Below are 27258 nucleotides of genomic sequence, written 5' to 3' on the forward strand. Positions count from 1 at the left end.
TCCTTAAAAGCTAGATAACATTTTTTAACTTTATACCTTACCAAGTTTTGACAATTCCCCCTCAGCTGACTGATTAGGGTACTAACTGGTCCGGATACTATCTATTAGCTCCGCAGGTTCCACGCTTCATGCCTGATGTGCTAGATTTTGATCTGCAACTCTGCTGCTACAGTAAACGTTTGGTGAAATTGACATAAATGCAGCTCTTGGAATTAAATACAATGCTGGAACATTTAAACTGGAAAACCTTAAGAGCTGGAATGCTTAGCGAATTAAGACAGTCTGAAATCATGTGCTTCAGGCAACAAAACTAGTCAAAGGAACATTTGCAGCTATTCAAGAAAAAGATTTTACTTTCATTTAAGCCCAACAATTTTTTAAAAATCATAATGTGTTTGTGGAGTTTGTCAGTCTAGCTGGCTTGTCTATTGTTGAACCTCTGAATGGGGGGGAAACGTCACACACCTTAACCTTTCACTTGCTGTGAGCACATAGCTGCATAATGAACAAAAGACATTGGGTCAATCTGGCTGTTCAACCCAAGCCCGGGAAAAGAGCTAGAAACTCAATTACATTTCTTTGTCAAATTGCCCAGTTTTGTCTTTTTTTAAAAATTCATGTTCTGTGCTACAAAGAAAATCCACTATATTTCTGACAATCCTATGCAAAACAAAATGAAATTCACTGGGCAGCCATTTTGTTTATTTAAAGTCCTGTGTATTCTTATCCCATGGTAATGCATTGGTATTGCACCAAAAAGTACTTTATTTTGAAGAAAAAAACAGCTCACCCTGATGGCTTAGCAAACAAACTGCACTATATGATACAAACTACACTATATGATACAAACTGCACTATATGATACAGGGCAAGAAATTCTCTCAATGTGAATTACACGTGGGTTGCTATCAGTCTCCTCAACAGCAGCCAACTGCAGGGGAGATATTATTCAGACAAGTTTATCTCTTGCAGTGTAAGTGAAGGGGATAGAATCAGCCAAAATGTCCTCCATGGCTGTCATGTTGACATTCACTCTTCAGACTTACACGGTATGACCACTGGCTAATGACCTTACAGCTGTATTTCAAAAATTGACAGCAAGGGAAAATAATGACTACAAGTGGACAAAGAATATTCTGCAAGTTCTACACAATTTTAAGAATTTCAAGATTTTCAACATTACAAACATGTGTAGAAATTACCAGATGTATAAAGCATGTATCTCAAACAAAGCTGAGATACACAGGAAACACTTCCCAAATTCTTTCGTGTGCAAATCATGGTGATACATGAAGAATATACACTCATACCTACCCTATGCTGCAAGGTTTTGGCCCAATGTTGCATTGCCAGGCCATCCATTCTGTGATTTCTTTCCTTTCTTTCCAATTGTTTGGTCCAAATGAACCACGCAGCCCTGGGAAGAAACAGTACTGGTTAACATGACAAAGCTTATCCTTTAATATCTGATCAACATGGACTGGACCGACATTAAAGCATATATCAAATAATGAGAAGGATGCATAATAGGATCGGTTTGAAATTGAAGAGATCCATCAAAGTAATAAGTCTACACCAATCAAGTACTTCAACTATTGAGAAGACGCCTCAGATATAACCTGAATGGTGACTGACAGGAGATTCAATAATGCAATAATGAACCCAGGACCAAGTATCAAACAGAGACAAGAGTTGACATGAAGATCAGAAACCATCATCCATGCTTTTGTTACTTCCAAGTTCAATGATATGAAAAGCTTTCCTGAACAGCGCAAATTATAGACCAGTACAATACAAAAGGAGATCCAATGAGACTGCGCCATCTTTATTAAAGAGTGATCCAGTTAATTCCAATTTCCACGGCTTTCTGCATATTTTTAAATTTTCCTTTTCAAGTACGTACCTAATTACCTTCTGTAACTTCCAAGTGAATCCACTTCAGGATGCATCCATTTCACGCAGTGCATTCCAAATCAAACCATTTGTTTTCCCTCACCTCACATTAAGTTTTTCGGCCAATTAACTTAAATTTGTGCCCTCTTGTATTCCATCCTTCATTAATTGAAAACAGTTGCTCTTTACTCAGATTATTTAAACCTTTCACATTCCCCATATCCTGAATTACACTGACCTACACTGGCTGTTCAGTTTTGCTCCGCCCAGATCATGGAATCAGAATCCCTACAATGCAAATAGAGGTCATTTAGCCCATTGAGTCTTCACCAACCCTCTGAACAGCATCCCATGCAGAGACATCCTCCACCTCCCCCATCCCTGTAACCCTGTATTTACCATGGCTAATCCACAATGGGACAATTTAGCATGGCCAAGCAACCTAACTGGTTCATTACTGGACTGTGGGAGGATACTTGAGCACCTGACAGATACCCGTGCAGACACAGGGAAAACGTGTGAACTCCACAGACAGTCTGCACTCACCCAAGGCTGGAATCAAACCTGACTCCCTGATGCTGTGATGCAAGCAGTACTAACCACTGTGCCCCCTCATCCTGCTGATCTCTAATTTTGGGAGAGGGGGTAACATGGCAGTTATGTCACTTGTTTCGCAATCTAGAGGCTAAGGCAAATGCCATTTAGGCAGTTGGCCATGTTTTAAGTGAATTAATTAAATCTGGAATTGAAAGCTCCTCTCATTAATGGTGTCCAGAAAATTACCACAAATTGTTTTAAAAGCCCATATGGTTGACTAATATCTTTTAGAGAAGAAATTCTGCCAGCCTTACCAGGCTTGGCCTACATGTGTTGACCCAACACATTAATTCAGTTGATTCTCAAGTGCTTCTGAGGACAATTAGGAATGGTCAACAAATGCTAACCCACATCCCGTGAAAGAAAATGAAAAGAACTTTCTCCAATCCAACAACCCTCTGATAACTCTACATTCCTCAAACTCTGAGGAGAAAGTGAGGTCTGCAGATGCTGGAGATCAAAGCTGAAAATGTGTTGCTGGAAAAGCGCAGCAAGTCAGGCAGCATCCAAGGAACAGGAGATTCGACGTTTCGGGCTGAAGAAGGGCTTATGCCCGAAATGTCAAATCTCCTGTTCCTTGGCTGCTGCCTGACCTGCTGTGCTTTTCCAGCAACACATTTTCAGCTCATTCCTCAAACTCTGTACCACTTGCAACATCCAACAATCCGTCACTGTTCTAACTGCTGTCCAGGTCTTAAGTCCTCATATCAACCTTCCTAAACCTCTTCACACTTCTCTTCTTTAGGAGGCCCTTTAAAACCTGCTCCTTTGGGCCAAACTGATGTTACTACCTTACGAAAATCTTTTTGTGTCTCACTATGCTGTGTGGAACACCCTGGTTTGTATTACTATGTTCTGTTTGCTACAGAAATGCAACTTGTAATTAAGGACATGACAAAATTAGGCATGCAGCCAAAAATGAAAAATAATGTCCGTATCAAAACCAAAGTTGGGACTAAAATGGCACAATACAAAACTGAAAAACTAACTTTGGTTAAGTGGACAGATATATGAACAAAATTTAAATTATGATGCTGAAACAGCACAAAAAGAGCCTTATGCAAAGTGTAAAGGTGCTGTGAGAATAATAAATTTACACAAGAATGAAATCCAAGTTATGAATCCAGACACCGATGATATGTGAGCTGAAAATGTGTTGCTGGAAAAGTGCAGCAGGTCAGGCAGCATCCAAGGAACAGGAGAATTGATGTCTCGGGCATGAGCCCTTCTTCAGGAATGAGGAGAGTGTGCCAAGCAGGCTAAGATAAAAGGTAGGGAGGAGGGACTTGGGGGAGGGACTCTGATCTCCAGCATCTGCAGTCCTCAATTTCACCGATGGTATGTGACCTGTACATGTACATAAATGCATTTGATCTTTGGTATATCTGGCTTGCCTGCATTGGTGCTGCCACGGATTAGTCAAAGCAAATTCTTCTGACATCATTCCTAGCATTCAAACGTTTGCAGATGTCAACTTTAATTGGAATAATTCAAGTTGTTGGTTTGCACTTACTGAAGAGTTGCTTTCACACGGAACTCATCAGCCTCAAACTGCATCATGCGTTTGGTTTTCCGTATCTTCACGTACAACGTCCAGTTGATCCAGAACTTCCGAAACATCTGTGTATCAGCTGAAGGAAACAAAAAGGAACATCACTGATTAAGCTCAAACTCAACCAGGATATTGCAGGCTACTGCTACTGAAACTCTGCTTGTCATTTAGGAAGAGATGCATTCCCTGTAACAGCTGACAACAGCAGATGGCCTATAGGTTAGATTAAATTAGATCAGATTAGATTACTTACAATGTGGAAACAGACGCTTCGGCCCAACAAGTCCACACTGACTCTCTGAAGAGCAACCCACCTAGACCCATTCCCTATATTTACTCCTTCTCCTAACACTACGGGCAATTTAGCATGGCCAATTCACCTAACCTGCACATTTTTGTACATTTATAGTTTGAGAAAATTTTATTCTATATGTACCTCGTCTTGAAGAGACTTCACCCTTAAATATTCCTTAAAGGTGAAGTTTTTCGCTTGAAAAGATAGCATATTCATTCATCGATCTGAACAAGAACATTACAAAATATTACAGAATTTACAAAAAATTCCACTTGTTTCATTGCAGCTGATTCCACTTCATTTAATGGCAATAGTCCTAATACTAACAAAATACATCCGATATCAAGTATGCAGCCCAAAGGCAAAACATTTCAAAGTGAAAATTACAGAAAATGCAATCGATATAGAATTATTCTCAATACACCATGTTCCATTCTGAAGTGCCTTAATACATTTTGAATCTTCAGAATTCACACATGCATTCTTTGTAATGCACACACACCAAGCAGTACCAGTTTGTAGGCCCTCACTATATTACAATTGAAAGGTCCCAGCCAGCAAACTAGACGCAATGCATGTCTGCAGCAACAGCACTAAGCTTTAGCATGTTACACAGCATAGCACTGAAACCATCACTAATTTTCTTTCATTTTTCTCAGTTTTGGAACTGAGTTGCTGTTGAGAATTGAACATGAAACTTTGAACAGCAGTTCATTTCAAAGCAAAAGGAGAGAACAAAAGACCAATGTTTCGTGTTGGGAACTGGCCTGGAAAGATAATGCAGGATAATTACTCCACCAGAGACAATTTGACACAGAGATGCTGTTATGCTCAGAGACTGTCATCTGGTTGGATGTTGAATTGGTTCATCAAGAGATGTCCAGTGCTGGTCAGGCAGCCACAGAGAATGTTGAAAAAGAGAAAACAAAGAGTGAACTGCAACTGACTGGGTTTTGGGCAGGAGTCAGTTTTGCTTTGGAAGCTGCCAGACTGGGAAGCTGTTTTTTCAGTTTGGCTGTCTCAAGTTATTAACTTGCTGAAAGTTCTGAGAAAAGAATTCCAGTTATAAGAAATAAATAACTCGAGAGGACAGTGGAAGATGTTTGCACTGATAGGTGACTTTGGAATTTTAGCAAGATACACAGTCCTATGTGCCTATAGTATTTTCCATCATCAAAGGGTGCTAACCATCGTTGAAACTGACAAATTATGATTCCTTTATTTTCTTAGTTAATTCATCCCCTGTGTTCACCTATCTACCAGTGTGTAAGTGGGGATTTATAGCCAAAGAAGATTGAGTTTAGATTGTAGATATTAATTAGACTGCCTTGTCATTTATCCTTTTAAATAATAAATTGTTAATCTTTGTTCAAATTATGAACTTGGTGTCCAAGATGTGTTATTTGCACATAGATGTGCTGAGGAACAATCTCATTAGATGGGGAATCCCATGATCAGGAGGCTGATTTGGTTTGGCTTGCTATGTCTGTGTTATAACATCATTGGGAACTCAGAGTTAAGATCTCAGAAAACAGGCAACATAGGTTTGTAATTGGATCTTGGTAAGTTTAAAAGCGGGTTATATGACACCAAGCTTGTCTATAGATGGAAGATAGCACTAGCATTTGTTGAAGACTTGTTTCGAAACATCAGACATTTCCTGGCACTAAAGCTAAACTAGCAGACCAAATCGAAACTTACTGTAGCCAGCTAAAAAGGCAAACATTTTCAATTTAATGTTGGATTTAATGGAAATACCGGAAAGCCAACTAGTCTAAGCAGCATAATGGATGAATCAGTGAATATTCAATTGCAGTTTAGGCAATTCAAAGTGAGAAAATTGGAAATGGAATTCCAAAGAGATTCAAAACTAACAAAAACTGGAATTCCAAGGGGTAGAAAAGGAGAAAGAATTCCAAAGAGCATTTGAACTTAATTTTAAAAACTGGATATAGAGAGGCAAATAAAACAAAAGAAGAAAAAAAGGAGAAAAGGAAGAAAAAAGTGGGAATTCAAATTACAAATAAGGCACATGAAGTAAGCTAAATCAGATGTTTGGAAGAGGAAAGGACTAGTAATAATCTACAGTTTTGTCTGGAGATGTTTAAGATTGTGCAGCTTTGCCAAAATTTAAGTAAAAGTCTCTGGAGATCTGCAGATGCCCTTTGCACTGACCAGTGACTTCAGAATACTGGCAAGATATATTCATAGAACATAGAAAAATACAGCGCAGTACAGGCCCTTTGGCCCTCGATGTTGCGCTGAAGCCTACCTAACCTACACTAGCCCAATAACCTCCATATGCTTATCCAATGCCCGCTTAAATGACCATAAAGAGGGAGAGTCCACCACTGCTACTGGCAGGGCATTCCATGAACTCACAACCCGCTGAGTAAAGAATCTACCCCTAACATCTGTCCTATACCTACCACCCCTTAATTTAAAGCTGTGTCCCCTAGTAACAGAAGCCTCCATTAGCGGAAAAAGGTTCTCACTGTCAACCCTGTCTAAACCCCTAATCATCTTGTACACCTCTATCAAATCTCCCCTAAACCTTCTTTTCTCCAATGAGAACAGCCCCAAGTCCCTCAGCCTTTCCTCATACGATCATCCTCTGCACTCGTTCCAATGCCTCCACATCCTTCCTATAGTATGGCGCCAAACTGCACACAATACTCCAGATGAGGTCGCACCAGAGTCTTATACAACTGCAACATGACCTCAGGACTCCGGAACTCAATTCCTCTACCAATAAAGCCCAGTACACCATATGCCTTCCTCACAGCACTATTTACCTGGGTGGCAACTTTCAGAGATCTGTGTACATGGACACCAAGATCCCTCTGCTCATCCACACTACCAAGTAGCCTACCATTAGCCCAGTAATCCATCTTCTGTTACTCCTACCAAAGTGAATGACTTCACACTTAGCTACATTGAACTCCATTTGCCACCTTTCTGCCCAGCTCTGCAACTTATCTATATCCCGCTATAACCTGCCACATCCTTCTTCGCTGTCCACAACTCCACCGACTTTCGTGTCATCCGCAAACTTGCTCACCCAGCCATCAAGCCCCTCCTCTAGGTCATTTATAAAAATGACAAACAGCAATGGTCCCAAAACAGATCCTTGTGGAACACCGCTAGTAACTGCACTCCAAGATGAACCTATACCATCAACTACTACCCTCTGTCTCCTTCCAGCTAGCCAGTTCCTAATCCAAACCTCTAATGCACCCTCAATGCCATACATCCGTAGTTTTTGCATTAGCCTGCCATGGGGTACCTTATCGAATGCCTTGCTAAAATCCATATACACCACATCTACTGCTTTACCCTCGTCCACTTCCTTGGTCACCTTCTCAAAGAACTCAATAAGGTTTGTGAGGCACGACCTGCCCTTCACAAAACCATGCTGACTATCCTTGATCACATTATTCCTATCCAGATGTTCATAAATCCTATCCCTTACAATTCTCTCTAATTCCTGTAACACTACCCCTCATCAAAAGACTGGTATTCATCACTGAATGGTCATTAAACTGAAAATTACTATTCTTTCATTTTCTTTCTCATTTTATCCCTTAACTTTCTGTTAGTATGTGGATGGGGATTTATATTCAAAAAACATTGAGCTTAGATTACAGACATTAATTAGGCTGCCTTGTAGTTTTTCTGTGTTATGCTGAAATTGCATTCTCAACAATAAATTGTTAATTTTTGTTTAAGTTAAGAATGTGCTGTCCAAGATCTATTATTAATGAAATCTGGTTAGGAACAATTCAGCAATTTTGAGGATCATTGAGTGTTTTAATTTCAGTGTGCTGCGCATCCTATGATTGGGAGGCTGATTTGGTTTTGCTTGTTCGCCTTATGTTATAACAACATAGTCCTGGACATTGGAATTTCCCTGTCTGTAACATAGTTGAGGACAAGGCCTTACACTGAAAGACCAGGCAATTTCAAGCAGACCAAAGAGTGTCTTTCACTGAGTTGATGATCCTCCAGCCACAGTTGCTGTTTGTCTCAGTTTATCCTTAGTAAGAGCCTATATATAGCACCACAACAGGATGAACCTCAATAAAAAACACTTATCCCTTTCCAGATCTCCTTTGCAAAGGCACATTCCTGTGAAGGAGGTGAACAACCCCATCAACTTTGAGCACAATATGAGGAGGAGTGGGACTCTGAGCATGCATGGACTATCTGACAGGCGGAAAGATCTCTCTCACACCAGCCAAGCTATCTCTGGGGGATTGTTTGCAATTTTTGCTAAATGGCCCTAACAGTCTGCTAAGTAAGTTATCCAACAGGATCTACTATCTCCTCTTTCCGCATATTTTTCTCATTGTCAGCCTTTTCTTCAAAACCTGCAAGTTCAAGATGCAAATACACAAAGAGGCCATTTGGTCCATTGAGTCTGCACCAACCCTCCAAAGAGCACCCCACCCAGCCCTATCCCCATTATGTCACATTTACCATGGCTAATACACATGCTACATTCCGTGGCAATTTACCATGGCCAGCCTACCTAACCTGCATATCTTTGGACTCTGGGTAGAAATTGGAGCACCCGATGGGACCGCAAGCAGACACAGGGAGAACATGCAAACTCTACAATCACCCAAGACTGGAATCGAAGCTGGTGCTGTGAGGCAGCAGTGATAACCACTGTGCCACCATGCCATCCCACCTCCCACCCCGAAAGATGGAAATAAAGGAAGAACAAGAGGGAAAATTGTTTTTATTCGTCCAAGTGTGGTTTACTTTGAATGCTTCAAGATCTGGCAAACGTGCTACAAAGTCTAGATTTGGCTTTGTAAATTTAAAATTCTCATTCACTGACTCCAGAAATGGTAAGTCAGTAGTCTGTGTTCTCAATATAAGAATCAGTGGCTCATCAAAAACATCCACTAGATGTCATCACAGCACTTTAAAAACAGTTTTAAGATGGTTAAAAAATCACACATCAGGTTATAGTCCAATAGGTTTAATTGGAAGCACACTATAACCCAGTTTTGTGTGATTTTTAACTGTGTACACCCCAGTCCAACACCGGCATCTCCAAATCAGTTTTAAGATTGCAAGCTGAAAAAACTGGAAAAACACTGAAGGCCTGCCATAATCTGTACAGGGAAAATACACTTTGCATGGAGACCCTTTGCTATAACAAAAGAAACCACAAATCAATTTCCCTTCCCTCGAAATTCTGCATGCTGCAAAATTTTTATAATTTTTATTGTACGCCACAATTGAACACCTAATACTTAAGCATTCACAGATTATTCCAGATCAGTGGTGATCTCAAACCTCGTCCTCAAAATATAAAACAGCTTATTTACAATTTTTGTCACTGTTCATGTGGTGATTGCTCCTTCTTCATCAGTCAAAGCTGAATAGTGCTTGTTTTAATTGGCTATAAATGGAGAATAATTTTTCTTGAATGGGACAGTTAAAGTGCATTTTAAAAGCACTATTTTAAAGGGAAGATTCTCAGTTCAAGACCAAACCATAGAGTGGTTACAGCATGGAATGAGGTATTCAATCAGTCAACTCCATGCTTTCTCTCTGTCATGTGGCTCCAAAGTCATTCATTTGCTAAGCATCAAATTTGGTAACTAATATTTGAGGAGATACAGAGACAGTAACAGGAAGAATCCCATGTGCGGGAAGAGAAAGCATACTTAATTCATCCAGTGACTTAGACAGGAGAGGACTGAAACCACAGAGACACAGACTCTTGAAATATACATATCATAGTATTCAATGTATACATTCAATAGTATAATTCAAAGATATATTTCATCAAGAAAAGGAAGACTAAATGAGAAAGATGCATCATGTGCAGCTAACAAAACAAATTAAGGTTACTATCAAAAGAAAACATGACAATTCCATGAAGGTTAAAGGCTGCCGAGAAGATTGGAAAAAAAGATTACTCATCCATTGCTGGTTTCTAAAATCAAGAAAACAAACAAGTAATATAAAAACAATAAGTAAAGGCTTATACAAGTATATAAAAAGGAAACCACAAATGCTGGAAATCACAGCAGGTCGGGCAGCATCCACGCAGAGGTTTTGAGTCTAGATGACTCTTCATCAGAGCTGACTTGAAATGTGGAGGGGATAGCATTTATGTTACAATTGGGGAAGAGGGTTGGAGTGTAGAGTGCTGGAAAGAAAGGATGTTGACAGTTCAGATTAAGCGATCAGAATGTGAGAATGGTCGAAAAACGGTGTCTAACTGCTCGACTGGAAAGAACATACAGTCCCACTGGAGTGGGGGACGGGAGTGAGTGTGACAGAGAACATAACAAATAAAGCTAAAAGAAAGGGAAGGAATGGAAGTTGGTTCATAATTTGAAGGTGTTGAACTCAATATTGAGCCCACAAGGCTGTAAAGTGCCAAGTCTGAAGATGAGATGACTCCTTCCCATTCCCCCAGGTCCTTTGCTTTTGTCATATCTGATTAAATGATGCCACTTTCCAAAACAGTGCTGCAGACATGGCTTCTTCCTTCCATAACCATGGTTTCCCACCCGCTGTGGTTGACAGTGCCTTCAACCACATCTGACCTTTCACCCATGCTTCCACCCTTGCCCCTTCTCATCACACGCAACAGCACAATTGGGTACCCTTGTCCTCATTTTTCATCCCACCAGCCTTTGCACATCAAAGAATCAGACAACTTCAGCAATATGCCACCAATAAACACATCTTCCCCTCAATCCCCCTGTCTGCATTTCACAAGGATCATTCCCTCCAGAACATGCTAGGCAATTCATCGACCACTAACACCAACCTCCCTCTTCCCACAGAACCTTCCCATGTAACTTCTTCACTTCACCACCTCCATGCTCACCATCCAAAGGCCTAAACAGTCTATCCAGGTGAAGCAATATTTCACCTGCACCTCCTCCAATTTTGTGTATTGTATTCGCTGCACTCCGTGGAGGGAAAAGTGAGGACTGCAGATGCTGGAGTTGAAGAGTGTGGTGCTGGAAAAGCACAGCTGGTCAGGCAGCATCCAAGGAGCAGGAGGAGAATCAACGTTTCGGGCATATGCCCTTCATCATTCTCCTGCTCCTCAGATACTGCATCCAATGTTGTCTACGGAAACCAAACAGACTGGGTGACTGCTTTTCTCTCTCTCTCTCTCTCTCTCTCTCTCCCCCCCATTGTCCATTCTTTCAAGTCTGGCAGTTAGACACCATTGTTCTGCCATTCTCACATTCCAATCACTTAATCTGAGCTGTCAATATCCTTTCTCCTCCACCACTCTACACTCCATTCCCCCTCCACAAACTATAGCATAGATGATGCCCCCTCCACACTTCATGTCAGCTCTGATGAAGAGGCACCTAGACTCGAAACATCAGCTGGTTCTCTCTCCACTGATGCTGCCCGGCCCGCTGTAATCTGCAGCGTCTGTCATTTCCTCTACAGTTTCCAGCATCTATCGTAATTTGCTCCTATAAAGAGAAAAGTTGCTCAAGTGAGTCCTGCTCCCTTAAGAAGTGAGAAGTAGTGAATTAATAATGGGAAACAAGGAAAGGCAGAGACGTGGAATAAATATTTTGCATGCATCTTCAAAGTAGAAAACACAAATAGTGAAAAATCAAGGGAGGAAGGAAATTAAAACAATCACTGTCAGTACAGAAAAAGCATTTGGACAGCTAAAAGCTGATACAACGCTGGGTCTGCTAGCCTGCACCCCAGGGTCTAAACAGTAGCTGCAGTTATAATCTTCAAAGGCTTCCTACATTCTGGAAAGTATATAATCCAGTTCAGCTAATATCTGAGTTAGGGGAAAACAACAGAAACCATTTTGAAGGATGTTAGAGTAGGATATTTAGAGAAATAAAAAAAACTCAACAGAGCAAACATAATCTTATGAAAGCAAAATTGTGTTTCACATATTATCAGCATTATGTGAGGATGCAAAGCAGGGTTGAAAAAGAGGCAACAATGAATGCACTGCATTTGGATTTCCAAACAGTAGTTGAAAGGTGGTATATAAAAGATTATAGCACAGGATAAGAGCTCATGATGTTGAAGGTGAGACAGTAGCATGGGTAGAGCACTGCCTAACTAACAGGAACCAGTGAGTTAGGATAAACGTGTCATTTTCAGGTTGGCAATCTGTGATTACTTGAGTGCCACAGGGATCAGTGCTGGTGATTCAACAATTTGCTTGAAACAAAGGGCCAAATGTGATGTAAGCAAGTTTGCTGACAATACAAATACAAGAAAGAAAGCAAGTTGTGAGGAGAATACAAAGAGTCTGCAAAATAATATTGATAGATTAAATAAGTGAACAAAAAAAAGGACATCCTGAAGTGTCCACAAGGGACCAAATATGCGCTGCACATAGTTGAGATTGCCTGCCATCTTTAAATGTTATGTTCTCATCATCTCCATGCTTTAATGGTTACTACTGCATGCCAGAAAGATTTATTGGCTTTAATTAATAGTTATGACACCATTAAGGAGGGTGCTTGGAATGAAATGACCAAGATTTAACTTTCTGTCATGGGTTTATTTCCTGTTCACCAAGCCAACACATGATCCTCATTGTTTAATATATTTCCATTATAAGACAGGCAGCAAGATGGCATTTTTGTTAGACTAATGGCAAAGTGGCACAAACAAGATAACCATTTTTGGATATCAGCATTTAGCTATGATTCTGGACTGAAGTTGCACCACCACTTCATCCTCAGCAACGACAAGTGCCATTAGCTTCCTTGATGTTTTGATTACAAATTATGGCCTAACAGCCAGTTATTAACATTGACTGGTGCTTTAATCAGCTCATCGTTTTTTAATTGACCACCAATTACTCCAAGTGGACACAGCCAGAGGTCTGCAAGAGTTGCTTAATCAACTTGTAGACAGGAATTCTGGTTAGGTTCAGTTCAGAACAAGCCTGCATTAAATAGCATCTGAAAATTAAGGATAACCAAGACTTCCTAATCAACTCCAACATAAACATCTTCATCTCATACCATGTGAAATCGCCTTGGCAAGTTTTGTTTTCTTCATCTGTTGCTGAAGGATGTATGTGTGCCAGGCTCTCCATGTGTGATTGTACATGTGATATCTGTTATAGGCAGGAATGTGAAAATTACAGAAACAACTTCAATCAGATTCGAGAGCACGAAACAAAAGGAAGAGTAAAACATATGGACTGGAGAGTCTACTTCATTGTTCAATATAATAATGGATAATCTTGGGTTTCAACTTCACTTTGTGGCCCATTCCCCAAATCCCTAGGTTTCCTGACAGACCAAAAATCTGCGAGGATACACTTCACATCCAGTTCTCTCACTATCACACAGCTTTGCATCAAAATCCCACTCTGACTCATTTTGCAGGATAGCTCCAGGAATTATCTGTATTTTGCTACCACAATGCAAAAATATCCATGCATGAGCACAGATTAATTAACTGTTTCATTATGGGGTATTAAACTCAAACAGAAATCCTGTGCTTTTACAAAGCACCCAAGCATTTTCTGATTCACTCAAAACATCCTTCCATGATCTTGGGCAAAGTTGCTCACATGACTCACCACTGCCCAACATGAGAACAGCTATTTAGATTAAATTCCCTACAGCATGGAAACAGGCCCTTCAGCCCAACAAGTCCACATCGACCCTCTGAAGAGTAACCCCCCGCCCCGACCCATTTCTCTCTGACGAATGCATCTAACATTATGGGCAATTTAGCATGGCCAATTCACCTGACCTGCATATCTTTGGACTGTGGGAGGAAACCCATGCAGACACGGGGAGAATGTGCAAACTCCACACAGGCAGTCACCTGAGGCTGGAATTGAACCTGGGACCCAAGTGCTGTGAGGGCTGCAATGCTAACCACTGCAACACCGTGCCGCCCCAATATATTTAGAAATCCCTCTGGTAGTGCAGACACATGTGAACAGGACAGAATTGGCAATGTGACTTTCATTCTTCTGTCATTTTAGTGAGATATTGGGGGTGATGTTTCGCTCATGTGAACTGTGGAGCAGAAACAAAAAAAAAGCTACCTGTAGTGACAGTCTGCACGAACCATCAGTTTCCATTCTACTCGCACACTCCACCACTGCTCCTTCCATTCATGAAAGGTTTTTCGCAAAGTTGAGTGACAGTAATGGGATCTGGCAAAAAGAACAACATGCATTTTGAAAAGGTCATCTCATATCTATTAACAGCCGATTCAGGTTTATGCCAAAAATACTTAGTAAAATTGATCTGTGACCTCAATACAGCCTTTTGCAATTATATTCTAACTTGCATGCAAAAAAGGCTAGCACATCATTTGACTTTTTGTTTCTGTCTCAAAGGAAACCTGTGTTTTATATGCAAGTTTAAAGCTATGCTAAATTGCATTGGTATGTAAATCCATACCTCATTGATCGTTTACCCCTCGTGTTTCAAAGATTATGAGTGTTTCTGAATCCCCTAAATGAAATGCGCCTTCTCATGCATTAGCTACATAATTCATGGACCATTTACACATACATTTTGCAATTAACAGTAATATTATTAACATCTAAAACAAAGCATCATGTTGCAGTTACTGGAAAATGTAAATAAACACATGAAATGCTGGAAGAACTTAGTAGGTCTGGACCCCAAGCATTAACGTTAATTCATTCTCAGCTGGCACTGCCACAACTGCTGAGTTTCTTCAACATTTTCTGTTCAAATTATCATTAACAACTTACCTTAAAATTTAATAACGCATATTTAGTCAGTCTTTTACAACGTTGACTAGAACTATCCACCCAATCAACTCCAATTTGGTCCCCATTCCAAATTTTGAAATGTTATTTCCAATTTCCAAGTCGAAATAATTATGTAAAATGTAAACATCAGAGTACTGTATTACTACTGAGACTGAAAGAATCTGAAAATGTGTGGACATAGATTTTAAAAGAGATAATATTTGAATAGCCTTATTGAATTGTTGAAGAATGAACAAAGATAAAGTGTACATGTTGCGTGTCATATTTGGATTTTAAAAAGACCGTTCAACCACTGCAACCTCATGACTAAGGGCAGAGCACATGAAATCAGGATAATTAGCAGAACTGATTGCAAGCTGGCTGCAAAAGAGATCATAAGTAGGGGTGAAGTTTAATTCCTCAGATTGGCAGGAAGTGACGTTTTACAAGATTGCTGCTGAAACAAGGTAAACCGCTCTGAAGCTGGTGGAATGGGACAAAGGGGACAGTTATCATAGCTCTCTCATGCACCAGGTTTCACAGCAGTATAATGCTAGTGTGAAAGCAGCCAGTTTGCTTTAAATGGCTGTAGAAAATGTGTCTCAACACACAGACTAAAATTCTTGATTTGAATTTCTTTGCAAAACCTCAAAGTTTCCTTCAGTTTTCTTCAAAGGCACTCATTCATCACATAAATATCAATCCCATCTAGAAAGACATGGGTAGCAGATATCTGGGAATGCCACCTCCTGCAAGTTCCCCTCCACACTCTCTATCCTCACTTGGAAACATACAGCCTGGTCAAAATCCAGACAATCCTTTCCGAAGGAAATGGTGGGTCGAGAGTGAGGGTTGCTGGAAACAGCAAGTCAGGCAGCATCCGAGCAGCAGGACAATCGAAGTTTCAGGCATAATCCCTTCATCAGGAATGAGGTTTGTGGGGTAGAGGTTGAGAGATAAATGGGAGGGGGTGTGTGGCTGGGGGTAAGGTAGCTGAGAATGCAATAGATGGATGAAGGTAGGGGATAAGGCGATAGGTCGGAGAGGAGGGTGGAACGGACGGATGGGAAAGTTGATGGACAGGTCAAGAGGGCGGTGCTGAATTGGAGGCTTTGGACTGGGATAAGGTGATAGAGGGGAAATGAAGAAACTGGTGAAATCCACATTAATCCCACATGGTTGCAGGGTCCCAAGGACAAAGATGAGGCATTCTTCCTCCAGGCGTCGGGTGGTTAGGGTTTGGTGATGGAGGACGCCCAGGACCTGCTTGCCCTTAGTGGAGTGGGAGGGGGAGTTAAGTGTTCAGCGACAGGGCGAGAGGATTGGTTTGTGCTGGTGTTCCACAGATGTTCTCTGAAACAATCTGCAAGGTTGCATTCTGTCTCCCCCATGTAGAGGAAACTATGAGTCAGCCTACAACAATCCCTGCTGGAATCGCACTATTGCCAACGGACGTAAGCGTTCTCCAAAATATTGTTCCCTAATTTGTCAGCAACATTATAGCCAAATTGTGCTGCGGAAATGCATGCTATCCCAGAACTATCAGTATTTCAGTGTCAGTCACAATGCCATTTTGAACTCTGCCATTTATGCTATTTTTGTCATATATCATGACACTGAGTAATTCACATGGTATCACGACAGGATTAGGATTTCTATAAACAACCTAATATTATGAACCTGTTTCCCAACTAAAAAGAGATAGAAGCATCAAAGTAAATAGTTCCTCACCTCGCTTGGGATGGAAGGATTCTCCCAAATGTCTTCCAAATCCACAAATGCAGAAATTTTCTCGCAAGGTGCCTGGGATAAGAAAACAATGTTACCATCTGGGCTGAAAAATTAAGTCAATGATCTGGGTGGCGTAGTATGTAACAAAACTTTGACACACCGGCTAATAAACTGTAAAAGGTTGTTGAGGTACCAATGATGAATTTTATAGCGACATGCTCAATGGAAGAATTGCTATTTCTTCCCACTCCCCAAAATGGAGCAGAAGGAGCGTAAATTTCAAATCATTTGGTACGAATCTACTGTATCACTCTCACAGGACAACATTGCTCCACCTATTTGAGACATGCCTGTCAGTGTCTCATGGATCCTATATTTGCTAATAATAAAAAGCTAGACAGAAAAGAAAGTCATGAGGAGAACACAGAGTAGCTTCAAGGAGATATAGACAGGATATGTGAGTGGACAATAGTGTTGCAGATGCAGCGTGATATGGTGAAGTGAGCTTATTCACTTTGGTTGCATGAATAGAAAAGCAGATTTTTTTCTGAACATAAAATGATGAGGGGTAGGATCGCCTACCTTCCTCCTCCTGGATATTTGTACCGATTGTATTTCATAGCATATTTCATTCATTACATGAATGCATACATGGAAGTTTATAGCTTGCCGCTGCACAAAATTGATAAATAATACCCCAAATTTGATACAAATTTTAGAATTTGAATTATTTAGTGCATCATAACAGTTTAACCTCCCAAGGCAATTACAAATTCAATTTATACTAGAAAATTTTTGCAAAAGGTAAGCATAATATAACAAAAGAAATCAGAAACTTTATTGTATTTTTAACACTGATCTATAAAATGAAAAAGCAGATTCTCTATTTTTCAACATGCATGTCATACAATCTAAAGACAGTGCAAGCATTTTTATCAAACCTCTAGTCAGCCAGAAGGTTATAATAGGATTCAATTTGTGGACAATAATGCTTTATGTAGGATACAATCAGTTACTATAGGAGAAAGAGAGGATTGCAGATGCTGGAGATCAGTCAAAGAGTGTGGTGCTGGAAAAGCATAGCTTGTCAGGCAGCATCTGAGGAGCGGGAGAGTCAACATTTCAAGCATAAGTTCTTTTCTGATAAAAAGCTTATGCTCGAATCAGTTACACTGTCAAACAGGAACCAGCCAACACACCTACACAATTCATTCCTTTTTTTTTAAAAGAAGAAATCTGTACACTAGATAGGGTTACAATTCAAGTTTGGTTAGTGGAATGAACAACAGGGATTATTGCATGGAAAAAGACAGTTCAGCTCAAAACCCCAGTCCAGAGTCCCAATCTGCCGTACTTCAATCTCTCAGTTGTTCAAAAGTTGTTCTCTCATTTGGAATAATTAACGATCTTCAAGTGCTCAGAGAGAGCATTAGCCGCTTATGGTTATATCCCTCATATTTAATAACTCTCTGCATCAAAACAATTTCATGTCGATTTGTTATCAATTCAACCAACCAGTGAAAATTAGATTTTATCAATTATCTTTCAAACTTACTTGAAACTTTTTATAGAATCAGAGTTATGTAGTATGGAAACAAACCCTTCAGTTCAACTTGCCTTGCCAATCAGACTAGTCCCATTGCTAGCATTTGTCCCATATCCCTCTAAGCCCATACCATTCACGTACCCATCCAGGTGCCTTTTTAAATGTTGTAATTGTACCAGCCTCCACCACTTTCTCTGGCAGCTCATTCCAGACACACACCACTCTCTGTGTGAAAAAGTTACCCCTCGTGTCCCTTTTAAATCTTCCCCTTTCACCTTAAACCTATACCCATTAGTTCTGCACTCCCCTACCTTGGGAAACAGACCTCGTTATTCGCCCTATTCGTGCCCTTCATGGTTTTATAACCCTCAGAGGGTTATTGGATGTTAGATTTTCCTTGGCACCCTCTGTCTCAATAAACACAATCTGCAGCTTTTATTTAAATTTATTATATCTGTTGTACTTCTTTCCATGTCCAGCATTTTACTAAATCTTGACTTGTGACTCAAATATGTTTGGTATAATGGAGTGTCAAAACAAGTACTATAAATGTTACCTCACAAAGTTACATCCACTTCACATTGTGGGCGGCATGGTGGCACAGTGGTTAGCACTGCTGCCTCACAGCGCCTGAGACCCGGGTTCAATTCCCGACTCAGGTGACTGACTGTGTGGAGTTTGCACGTTCTCCCCGTGTCTGCATGGGTTTCCTCCGGGTGCTCCGGTTTCCTCCCACAGTCCAAAGATGTGCAGGTCAGGTGAATTGGCCATGCTAAATTGCCCGCAGTGTTAGGTAAGGGGTAATGTAGGGGTATGGATGGGTTGCGCTTCGGCGGGTCGGTGTGGACTTGTTGGGCTGAAGGGCCTGATTCCACACTGTAAGTAATCTAAAAATTTGTACTTTCTCTGGAGTGTGTGCATCAAAATCACGCACTGATTTACAATTTCAATTCACAGACTACAGGAAAGTCTGTGGTGTTATGATGCCAGTCAGTAACTGGAGGCTGCGGGAAAACCATAAGTTATCTCTTTCCATAAAATCTGGTTAAAATGATCAGCCAAGGACACAGGACAACAGAAAAGTTGACAAGAGTAAATAAAAAATGCTATTGTCACATGACAATAAATTTTTAAACTCTCTGGGCTTCAGGAATAAAGGAAAACAGTAGGCAATAAAGAATTCACAGCATTGAGGCAACAGAAAATAACAAGTTAGAATGGTCTTCAATTCAACTGTGTCACTGTAAAAGAGAAGAAAGTTAACAATAGTGGCTGCTGAAGATTATTGATTACAAATTGGAAGGAATTCTTCATGAGACTCGAAAACAAAAATATCTACCAGAAATTAATTTAGTACCAGCTTACGTGAAAAGCTTGCCAGCTTTGAAAAACAACTTCATCTCATCGGTACAAATACTTTGGATTGCATTTCTTGCACCTGAATAAGGGGAATTCATCCAGAGATGAAAGTGAAATAGAAAAGATCCACAGTTCAACCAAGTCCATGGAAAAGTTGAGATAACAACATTAATTCAGATAACTAGTGCGATAAAGAGAAACAGCAAGAATAAGTTCTTTACACACCATGATCAATATTTGTTTTACGAGTTTGTATGCAAAATGACTGTCTTTTGAAGAACTCCAATCAGATGCAAAACAATCCAAAAAAACCTTTTCTCATTCTGACTTAATTTGAGTTACTTTGCATAAATATGAAAGTTTTGTTATGAGTCAAAAATCTGGCCTTTAAAGTGGACTAAGATCCTTTCAGGGTCCATTAACTGCAGATTTTACCTTAAGCGCAGTTCCTTTAATCGCCCACCTCTGTTCCAGGTGTAATTCACTCTGTCCCGAATCAAGCTCTTTTTGACACGATAAACATTAATCCCACCACGCTTTATGGAATGTCCCTGGGATATGCTTTTGGGAAGCTGGCCTTTCATTGTCGAATCCACCAACATATCCCTGGAGAATCAAAGGACAGAATCGCGTCAACCTTTACCAAAACACCACAAGTAACACAACTAATCTCATAACAACAAGTCAAGGAACTGAGCTTTTCAGTTATTTGTCAGCCAAGATCACATAAAAACAGTGAATTGCCACAGTCTCCATCCTGTGCCAGTTTACATTCCAGTGAATTCTCAGATCACACCGACAGTTTTCAATTCTTTCATGGGATGCATGGTGAGGAGCACAGCTGTCCCCGCAAGGGTTTGGTACAACTGAGTGGCATGGTATAAAACAGAATGTGCTGGAGAAACTCAGCAGGTCTGCTAGCATCTGTGGAAGAGAAACAGAATTTCAAGTCTAGTGTGACTCTTTTTTTGTACCTGTGAAGAACTAGAAAATTGTGATTGTTATGCTGTAAACAAAGGGGAAAGAGAAGCAAGTTGAACAGTTTGTGAGGGAACCCAGAGTTAATGATGAAGGCAATGATAGCCATGAAGAGTGAGTTCTAGATATGCAAAATAGGTGTAAATGTTAGCTGTGAAAGGATCAAATGGGTCCCCAACTAAGAGCAAATCCAAAAAAAACCAGAGCAAAGGCAGGTGAGAGGATTTACGAAAAATTGAGGACAGAAACATACTCTAAAGTTGTGGAACTCAGTTTGTGTCCTAAAGGCTATACAGTGCCTAAATATAAAATGAAGTGTTGTTCCCCTAGCTTGAATTGAGTTTCATTGTGAGAAAGTCTATAGTCTTAAAACCTGCCTTTAAACATTTAGAAGAAAAGGTAATGCTGAATTATAGAACACATTTGCTGCACACTAGAAAACAGACAGGCAGGAAGGCTCAGAAAAGAGGGGTGGGAACTCAAGGAATGCAGAAGATAGGGACATCCGTGCTCACCGAGTGATAACAGGATGCTCTAAGGCAATTAAGAGTGTTTGCCTTAACATCGGTGAATCTGTGAACAGGACACCAAGTGATAACATTCACTGCCGTTCCCTTGTGAAATTAATGACAGTGTTTGATTCTGACCCTGAAATGAAACTTGGTACTATCAAAAGCCTTGCATTGTAATTAACAGTCAGATCCTCTCAATTATAATGAATTTTTATTATCACTTGCAAGCGGGATAGACACAGAAAGAAAAACATCCTTGCTGTTACAAGACAAGGTTTTGCAGAGAGAACAGTCTCTGTGTAGTGCTGACAAGGGAAGGGAAGATGTGGTATCCTGCTGTAGCGGGTGCAAATGGCTGAAGATGAACCTTTGAATACAGAGGCAGTTTGGGTGCAAAGTGAGAAAGTGAGGACAAAGGGTACCCTATTGTTCTGGGAAAGTGGGGAAGGGTGAGGGCAGAAGTATAAGATACGGGTCAGACCTGATGCCTCTATCAGCCATGGCAGGGGCAACATCAGATGACAAAAAGAGGAATCAGAGACACCCCATTGAAAGGTGGTAAATCTTTGAAATTACAGTTTAAAATAGCAGTAATAGTCTAGTCCATGTAGATGAGACCAATTAGAGGTACTAATTCTGTTCGTCAGTAAAAGTTAATCCTTGTACTCCTGTTCTAAACCAGAAATCTGACATCTGGCAAGTGAATGTAAATGACAAAATAAGCCATCTTCAAAGCTCCATGGCAGTGATAAAATATCTCAACAAGTGGCACTTTCAGAAAGATATAAAGACCCTCATGAGAGCGCAGAGAGGATTTAACAAAATGGTTCCAATGATGAGGGGCTTTGTTTCAGTCACAACGTTAGGTTAGAAAGGCTAAGGGTTTGTTGCCTTTGCAGCAAAGGAGATAAGGAGAGGATTTGATGGAAAGAAACAAGATTATGACAGGTAAGGTAGACCAAGAAAAACTCCTCTCATTAGTTCATCGTGCAAGGACTGGGGACAACAGATTTAAGATTTTGAGCAAGAGATGCAGAGCACTGTATCTAAATGTACTCTACAATGTACTGCCTGACAGAGGCTAATTTAAATGCTTTCCAAAGGATATTTGATAATAATGTAAAGGAAAAATCTGCAGTACAGGGAAAGGCCAGAGAGCAGGACAAACTAACACTTCTTCCAAAAAGCCAACATGGTCATGTCGAGCCAAGTGGCCTCCTTTTATACCATAACAATTCAATGATTCTATCATATTAGACCAGAATTTGTTTCATTCACATTTTTTCTCAACTTACCTTTGATGATCTTTCTTTACTGAACGATCATTCTGTGCTCCTAAATCCTTTCTAACTGGAATTTTTGCAGAACTTGAAGTAATCTTATTTGTTTTTTGCTCCATCTGATTCCATGAGAGTGAAAAATAAATCAACATGAAACATCAACCATCCTGCAACGAGATCAGTGAAGTTTCTTTACAGCAATTCCAATTGTGTCAGCTGTCAAATCTTTGATTAAGTCCTCTTGGTTTGACAACGTGCTTGAGTATTCACTTTGAATTAGCTGCAAAAATATTGTGATGACAGTGAGGGTACATGCTCAAGAGTCATCAGAGAGTAGCAGTTAGGTTTCAGAAGGTAGGTGTTTGAAAGGATGTGACAAACGTTCATGTGTCAGATAATTCAGGTGATTACTTTGTTTTCTTTGTTGCTGTGTCCTTTAGAACAACTAAATTCTTATGACTGGAACTCAGTGGATCCTGCAATGAGACTTCAAACAAAAATGTTGCATAAATCATTAGTTTTTTATCAAATACTTGTACTTTTTGGGGCAGAAAGGCCGTGTTTCGCGCCGCTCTGTTCAAGGAGGGTGAGGCCGCGGTTGTACTCAGAAGGATGAATTAATTACCGAGAGAAAGCGGTTAGGCCTCATCAGATCCCGGGGAGACACACACCGTTCAACAGGCCGCCATTTCTGCCATCCCAGCGGGCAACGCGCCACCCCGTCACCATAGCAACCGGACGCCGGAAGCGGGCGAGAAAGATGGAGCCAGCAAGCAATGCAGTGGGAATCACCGCAGTCAAGGAGTGTACACTGTCAATATCCTGACTGCTGGAATCTGATTTCTTAAAACCTAGTTCGAGGTATGCAATGTATGGTGCTTCCTCGTGTTTTGTAACTGCTAATACGTTAAGGCTGCTATAGATTTAAAATTAGAAAATTGCCACCTTTTCAGAATAATCACCACCATTCGGGGTCAAAAATCTTGACGGGAAAAAGGTATATTTGAGAAAATAAATTTGCATTAGGTCAAAAAATGCTCGGCTTCTACTTCAGAAACCTGGCCAGCATTCCAGACATGAGGTGACAGAAAGATCACAACCTCTTTGGATCCATGTGCCATCAAACAGCCTTCACAAAACTACCGTCGGGGAATCAGAGGTAAACTCTGGTCAGGGTTTTACTGAGGACAGCAAAGGCAAAACCCAACCATCTTCAGCTGCTTCATCAATGACTTCCCTTCATCATTGGTGCAATCAACAGTTACCACACATACAATGTTCAGCACAGTTTGTACCTCCACAGATACTGAAGAGTATGTGATTAGCTGTCAAGAAGCAAGTAATATTTATGTCACACAAGCTACAAGCAATGACCAACTCCAAAAAGAGAAAATCACCCTTGACATTCATTGGCATTACCATCTCTGAATCCATGCTTTCAATATCTTGTGAGTTACCTTTGGCCAGGTGCTAAACCAAACTGGACTAGCTTTGTAAATTTTAGTGTGGTGCTGGAAAGGCACAACAGGTCAGACAGCATCTGAGGAGCAGGAAAATCAATGTTGCGGGCAAAAGCCCTTCATCAGGAATCTTCCTCGGATGCTGCCTGACCTGCTGTGCTTTTCCAGCGCCACTCTAATCTAAACTCTGGTTTTCAACATCTGCAATCCTCACTTTTGCCTAGCTTTATAAATTGTGAGACTGTCAAACACCCAGAATCATCCAAAAAATAACTCACTTCTTGACTTCCCACCACCATCTAATAGGCACAATTCAGGCATGTAATGGAATACTCCCCACTTGCCTGGATGAGTTCAGTTCCAACAACACTCAAGAAGTTTGAGACTATTCCGAACAAAGCAGCCCGCAAGGTAGGAACGACATCCAGAAATATTCACTGCAGATGCAAAGTAGCAATAGTGTGCACCATTTACAAGATGCACTACAGAAATTCACCAAGACTCCTGAGACAGTATCTTCCAAACCCATGACCAGTTCCATCTCGAGGAGAAGGGCAGCAAATACATGGGGGCACCACCACTTGCAAGTTCACTCCAAGTATTCACTTACTACATTCTCAAGGGCATTAGGGCAATTAATTGCTGGCCTACTCAACAATGCCCACATCTCAGGAACAAATCTAAAATATATCAATATATGTGACAATTGTTCGAAGGAAAATGGGAATAGTAGAAACCAGGACAAATCAGAATAGAAATCTGCAGAAGCTATGCCAAGACTTGAAAAAGCACATGTTACATTTCCCTTCGCTGACTGTATTCAATTTTAATCATCATTTTCAAATTAAGGACTGAGGGTAGAGTGTAAATTTATAGGGAAGAACAAGATAGATCCCAAGTGTGAAGAGAATAGGCTCTGGGAATATATTTGAGAAGGTCAAGCTCTTCTGCCTTAGTAGAAGTTGTTTAAAGAGGGTACGGAAATCTTCAAGTGCTTATAGTGTATGTAGGACCAAAATATTTTTTCAAAGTAAATTAGGCTTATGGAGCCAGCATCAACTTATGTATATAGAATCATAGAATCATACAGCACAGAAACAGACCCTTTGATCCAACTGTTCATGACAACCAAGTTTCCCAAGCCAAACTAATCCCACTTGGCTGTGTTTGGCCTATTCCCCTCTAAGCCTTTGCTATTCATTTACCTGTCCAAATGTCTTTTAAATGTTGTGACTGTACCTTCATCTAACACTTCATCAAGTTGTCCCTTATGTCAATTTTAAATCTTTCTCCTCTCACCTTAAAGATATGCCCCCTATTTTTGACTCCCCCACCCTACAGAAAAGAGCTTTGCTATTTAACGTATCCATGTGCCTCATGATTTTATAAATCTGTATAAGGTCACACTTCAATATCCTATACTCCAGTGAAAAATGTCCTAGCCTATCCAGCCTCTCCTTTTGCTCAAACTGTCCAGGCCTGGCAACATCCTGGTAAATTCTTTATGAACCCTCTACAATTTAATAATATCCTTGCTATAGCAAGGTGACCAGAACTGGACACAGCACTCCATAAATGGCTTCAGCAACATCCTGTACAACATTGTGATGCTTCGATTCCTATATTCAAAAGTCTTATATAGTGCCTTTAAACTGATGAAATGTCACAAGGTGCCGTACAGGTGTATAATCATGCAAAGTATGACGCTCATCTATATTAGGAGATATTAGGTCAAGTGATAGAAAGCATGGTCAAAAATGTCAGGTGCCTTAAATAGTGAACTACAAAGGTGGGCTGGCAATTCCCAAGGTTAAGGCCTGGACAACTGAAGACAGAGCTACCATTGGTAGAGCAATTATAATACAAGAGGCCAGAATTTGAGGCAATGCAGTAACTCAGAAGGTTGAAGGAGATGAGACTGGGTGTAATTGAACTGTGTTATCGAGGTGGAAAATGGCAGAATTAGCAGTGGTGCAAATTTGAGTTCAGATGTTCACCTTGAAATTAAATTGCTACTCAAGGTTGTAAACAAATTGGGGAGAAGGATAGAGTCCATCACTAAGGAATTGAAATTGGAGTGGGAACCAGAAACATGTCTTCAGGCTCATGGATTTAATGTAAAAATATTGAGCAAGAAATTGCAATATGTACTGGAAAAATCACTTCATTCGAAGGGTTAGAGACATCTGTAAAAAATGTTCCAAGAAAAGTGCTGTCAGATGCATTCAATATGCGAGTATTGAAAGTATTGGGTCTTGGGTGTGGGAATTTACAGGCTAAATGCTTTCGTTCTTATCCCAGGAAAACCATACAATGTTAATATATTTTCATGGAAGGTATTCCTGAAAGCAAACAGAGTCTGACATGAGTGCTGTAATTCAAAATTTAAATTATATACTGTCCTTGAGACAGATGTCTGGGGAGGAGGTGCAGTGTAGATTCACTACAGTGATTTGATTATTCACTGTCCACAAGTGTGATGGATGTGGAAAATTAGATCTCAAAAGAAACTTGGCTGGGTGCTTGAAATAAATGAACTTAAAGGGCTATAGGAAGTCATTCAGCAGTGGGACTGACTAATTGATTCTATGAGAAAGCAAATAGACTTGATGGGTCAAGTGACTTCCTTTTGTGCCATAAATGACTCTATGACTTTGATATTGGGGTTTAAATAATTAAACTCTGAGGACACTTAGCATAAACTTGCATATTCCCTGAATTCAGTGGGGATATCCAAATATATTATCTAACTGAATGGCAGAAGAGGATCAAGGAGATGAATTCCCAATTGAATGACCCAGTTTATGAAAGTCACAAATTCTGATGATGGTGTACAACCAAAACATATATTTTGTCTTTTCTCTTTTCAGTCTCTAACTGATCTGCTGTTTGTTTCCAGAATATTTGTTTTTTGTTATTTAATCGGCTCTATCTATAATAGTTGAAAACTTCAACATAAAGTAAGCTTTCTTCTTTATTTAAGCTCACTATATTAAAACATCACACAGCCATTCAGAAACCTCATTTCACAGACCTCATATGTCAAATTGCAGTTTCAATCCAATTACCCAATAGGTAACATTTCAAAAATTTTCCCTCAACCCAAATTAAATCAATATTGAATCCTTGCACTTGTCATAGAGTCATAGCGATGTACAGCATGGAAACCGAACCTTCGGTCCAACCCGTCCATGCTGACCAGTTATCCCAACCCAATCTAGTCCCACCTGCCAGCACCCGGCCCATATCCCTCCAAACCCTTCCTATTCATATACCCATCCAAATGCCTGTAATTATTCTAGTTTTGCAATTTTTTTATCCAC

At 40.3% G+C, this 27258-nt stretch overlaps 1 protein-coding gene across 11 annotated transcripts in view; it reads right to left on the bottom strand.

Annotated features, from left to right (window-relative positions):
• sfi1 (SFI1 centrin binding protein) overlaps positions 1 to 23160 on the bottom strand; it is a 139897-nt gene extending 116737 nt beyond the window's left edge. For 8 of the 11 annotated variants that reach the window (XM_060843810.1, XM_060843804.1, XM_060843807.1 and 5 more), the window contains exons 1-7: positions 22491 to 23151; positions 20141 to 20311; positions 16801 to 16872; positions 14389 to 14499; positions 13346 to 13440; positions 4004 to 4121; positions 1315 to 1417 (exon numbers count right to left, since the gene is read on the bottom strand). In XM_060843810.1, coding sequence (XP_060699793.1) covers positions 1315 to 1417; positions 4004 to 4121; positions 13346 to 13440; positions 14389 to 14499; positions 16801 to 16872; positions 20141 to 20311; positions 22491 to 22627 — 807 coding nt within the window. In that variant the 5' untranslated portion in view covers positions 22628 to 23151. Of the gene's footprint in view, positions 1 to 1314; positions 1418 to 4003; positions 4122 to 13345; positions 13441 to 14388; positions 14500 to 16800; positions 16873 to 19711; positions 19785 to 20140; positions 20312 to 22490 lie in introns of those variants that run through there. The other 3 variants (XM_060843802.1, XM_060843803.1, XM_060843811.1) reach the window with 3 other exon arrangements.
• Between the last annotated feature and the right edge of the window lie 4098 nt (positions 23161 to 27258).

The sequence above is a fragment of the Hemiscyllium ocellatum genome, chromosome 24 (genome assembly GCF_020745735.1).
Source record: "Hemiscyllium ocellatum isolate sHemOce1 chromosome 24, sHemOce1.pat.X.cur, whole genome shotgun sequence".
NCBI lineage: Eukaryota > Metazoa > Chordata > Chondrichthyes > Orectolobiformes > Hemiscylliidae > Hemiscyllium > Hemiscyllium ocellatum.